The 3,243-nt window shown below is 57.9% G+C and overlaps 1 protein-coding gene across 4 annotated transcripts in view; it reads right to left on the bottom strand.

Moving 5' to 3' along the window:
- TMEM63B (transmembrane protein 63B) overlaps positions 1-3,243 on the bottom strand; it is a 35,872-nt gene that overhangs the window by 19,029 nt on the left and 13,600 nt on the right. For all 4 annotated transcript variants that reach the window (XM_006149043.2, XM_006149045.2, XM_006149046.2 and 1 more), the window contains 3 exons: positions 2,513-2,655; positions 2,375-2,426; positions 978-1,086 (listed from right to left, as the gene is read on the bottom strand). In XM_006149043.2, the coding sequence (XP_006149105.1) occupies positions 978-1,086; positions 2,375-2,426; positions 2,513-2,655 (304 nt within the window). The remainder of the gene's footprint in view (positions 1-977; positions 1,087-2,374; positions 2,427-2,512; positions 2,656-3,243) is intronic.

The following is a 3,243-nucleotide window of genomic DNA, read 5'->3' as shown; positions in this document are numbered from 1 at the left end:
CCCAACCGGAAAAAGCCAGAGGACGCGGCGAGCGGCTGGAAGATGAGGCTTTCTTTTCTTTTCTTTTGAAGAATTATTTATTTGGGGGCCAGCAGGTGGCGTGGTGGTTAAGGGTGTTGGACTCCCACATGGCCAACTGTGGTTTGAGTCCCAGACCTGGTAGCTTGCTTTCTCACTTTCCTTCTCTCTCTCACTCCCGTACTCTGTCCCTCTCTGGTCAAATTTAAATAAATAAATAAAGTTAAATGAAAAACTAAAAAGAATTATTTATTTAACTTATTATTATAATTTTTAAATTCGTTACACGGCATGTGTGCTCACCAGAAAGAGACGGAGAAGGGGAGAGAGAGAGAGGAACTGAGAAAGCAAGCCACCAGGTCTGGGACTCAAACTGTGGTTGGCCATGTGGGAGACTAGCACCTTGGTCACCATGCCACCACTGGTCCTGGAGCTTTGCCTTGAGAGGCTGGGGACGGGGTGGGGAGGGGGTGAGCAGAGAAGAGCAGACAGGGGTGAGGTCCCAGGGAGAGCAGGGGGTGCTTTTACCCGAAACCAGGCAGGGAGCCTGACAAAGGAGCCTCGGGGCCGCTTGCTCTCTGAGGGGTTCCAGAGGCAGATGAGAAGGGGGGGCCACCCTCAGACCTCTGTCCGAGCACCCCGCACGAGGCAGGCATGGAGTAGGCGTTCAGAACTGGCTCGAACAAGTGCAGAGAGGAGGGCCGTTACTGCCACGACAGCGACCACAGCTGTTCCCGAACACCAGGCGCGGCCTGTGTACACGCCCATTCCTCTGCCCAGCACCTCAGGAGGCACCCTGTTGTCCCATTTTACAGATGAGGAGACCGAGGCTTGGGACATTATGTAACATGTAGGATGGGGGCTCCTGAGCTGGAGCCGGATTCAGACTGACACCTTGGAGGCGAGAGAGGCCCGGAGGGAAAGGAAGAGGCAGCCGGGGCCTGGCCCTGCCCACTCACCAGGTCGTCCTCCTTGTAGCGCATTTTGGAGGTGTGTCTGCGCATGCTGTAGACCGTGAGCAGCAGGTACAGGAAGGCGAAGGAGGTGTGCAGCCATAGCAGGTTGTTCCTGGAGCAGAAGGACATGGGAGCGCTGGGGCTAGGGTACACTCACACGCCCCGGCCCCAGTGTGCAGCCCTTAGCCAAGACGGGCCCTACTCCCGCCACCAGGCTCCTGACATTGACTCACCCCCCAGAGTGGGCCTCACATCTCATACCCCCTGGGCACCGAGACTGCTCCATTCCAGTGGGAAGTCTCAGAGGTCATCTCTTCCTTTTTTATTTTTTAGAAAGGTTTTTTGCTATAGGGCATGTGCACTCACCGGAGAGACAGAGAGACAGAGAGTCAGAGAGAGAGAGAGAAAGAGAGAAATCATCCCCCAGGGGGGATGTTTACGCTGCAATCCCTTCTCCTCCATTCTCCTCTCAGGAATTTGGGCACACATGCACACAAGTCCAGCATGAGTTTAAGTCACCCGGTCTGGGACTCGAACTGCAGTAGACTTTTAGACTACTGTGGAAGTCCAGTGACATAATGGTTACGCAGTCTGCTAGTCCCCTATTTTTCTTAATTTTGCTAGAGGGTGAATGCTCACCATCGAGAGAGAAAAAGAAAGCACCCACCCCCAGGGGGCACAATCATGCTGCAGTCCCCTCTGCCCCTCTGTTGCGGTTCTGGACAAGCACGCACGTGTGCCTGGTGTTTTTCAGGCCACTTGGTCCTGGGACTTACACTGCACTGCCAGCCATGTGGGGTCAGCCCCCTCATCCGCCAGGCCACAGGTTGGCCCCTGAGAGGTCATCTCTTTCGTCTCTTCATGCCCTACGTGCTGGTTATGGTCCCCGACTGTCCCAGCCAGCTTTCCCTAGCCCGAGGCTGTGCCTTCTTTATCTGGTTACCCTGGGGATCTTTTTTTTTTTTTTTTTTTGAGAGGTTTTTGCTATAGGGCACATGCGCTCGCCAGGCAGAGAGAGACAGAGAGACAGAAAGCGAGAAATCACCCCCCAGGGGGGATGGCCACACTGCAATCCCTTCTCCTCCATTCTCCTCTCGGGATCTTGGGCACGCACGCACATGCGCCCGGCGTGAGTTTAAGCCACTGGGTCCGGGACTCAAACCGTGGTCGACTACGTGGGAGTCCAGCAACATAGCCATTATGGACATAGCCATTATGCTAACTGCTGGTCCCATCCCTGGGGATCTTTAGTAGGGACCTAACTTGGTCTGGCTCCAACCCAAGCCCTTAGGGACCCAGAGCCACCTGGAGGTTGCCTCTCCCCCAGACACACCCCTTTCCCCTACCCTACCCTGCTATGGCCCAGCTCCTGGCCCCAGCGAGCAGCTTCCCAACCTCACCCTGATTTCAAGTTGGCAATGGTGGTTCTCCCAAAGCTGTAGGCGTTGTTCTCTGGGGGTGGAAGAGGAGAGGATGGTGGTAAGGTCAGGGCATGCCCCTTCCGCCCCTCCTGCCCCCGCCCTGCAGCCCTCACTGACCCAGCAGGTCCCCTGAGAAGTTGACAGGCAGCACGATGCCCACTGAGAGCACGCCCACGACAACCAGCAGCCCGATGATGTGCCGCTGGAAGGACAGGTAGTGCACCGCGTCGCCCCCACACTTGTCCCGGATCTCGTCATCCCTGCAGGCCATGGGGTGGAGAGGAATTAGGTTAGGACAGGGCAGGGGAAGGGCCGTACCCTGCCTGCCCCGCCCTGCCGCCGCCCCACAGCCGCCCTGGCCCCACAGGTCAGGCAGTGGTATGGGGCTGAAGTGGGACCTGCTGGTCCCGGGTTTTCTGGGAGGGGAGAGGACAGAGGGGAGGGAGGAGAGGGAGGAATACGGAGAAGCATGGGGGTTGAGGGGAGACTAGAAGGAAGACGTTCGATTGAGAGAGGAGGAAAGAAGCAAGCAGGAAGGGAGAGAGAGGGAAAAGATCTGCAAAGGAAATGCGGGGAACAGATGGGTGAAGACGGGCACGAGTGGGAGGAGGGCGGGAGGTAAGGCGGCAGCCAGCCCCGTGGGAGCCTCGGCACACCCAGGGAGGGCCCGGCCGGGCAGTGGCATGGTGCTGACCTGTCCTGCTTCCTGCCTCTCTCAGCGCTCACTGCCTGCCTGCGCGTCTGGCTCGGTGTCCTGAGCTCTGCCTGCTGACATGGGCTCCGGCCTGCTGCTGGCAGACTGCGCCCACCGGCTGGCCCCCACCCGCCGGCTTAGGAGCGGGAGTGCG

Source organism: Tupaia chinensis, unplaced genomic scaffold (genome assembly GCF_000334495.1).
Source record: "Tupaia chinensis unplaced genomic scaffold, TupChi_1.0 Scaffold000252_1, whole genome shotgun sequence".
NCBI lineage: Eukaryota > Metazoa > Chordata > Mammalia > Scandentia > Tupaiidae > Tupaia > Tupaia belangeri.
The sequence above is the reverse complement of the archived record's forward strand: the minus strand, read 5'-3'. Positions and strand labels throughout refer to the sequence as shown.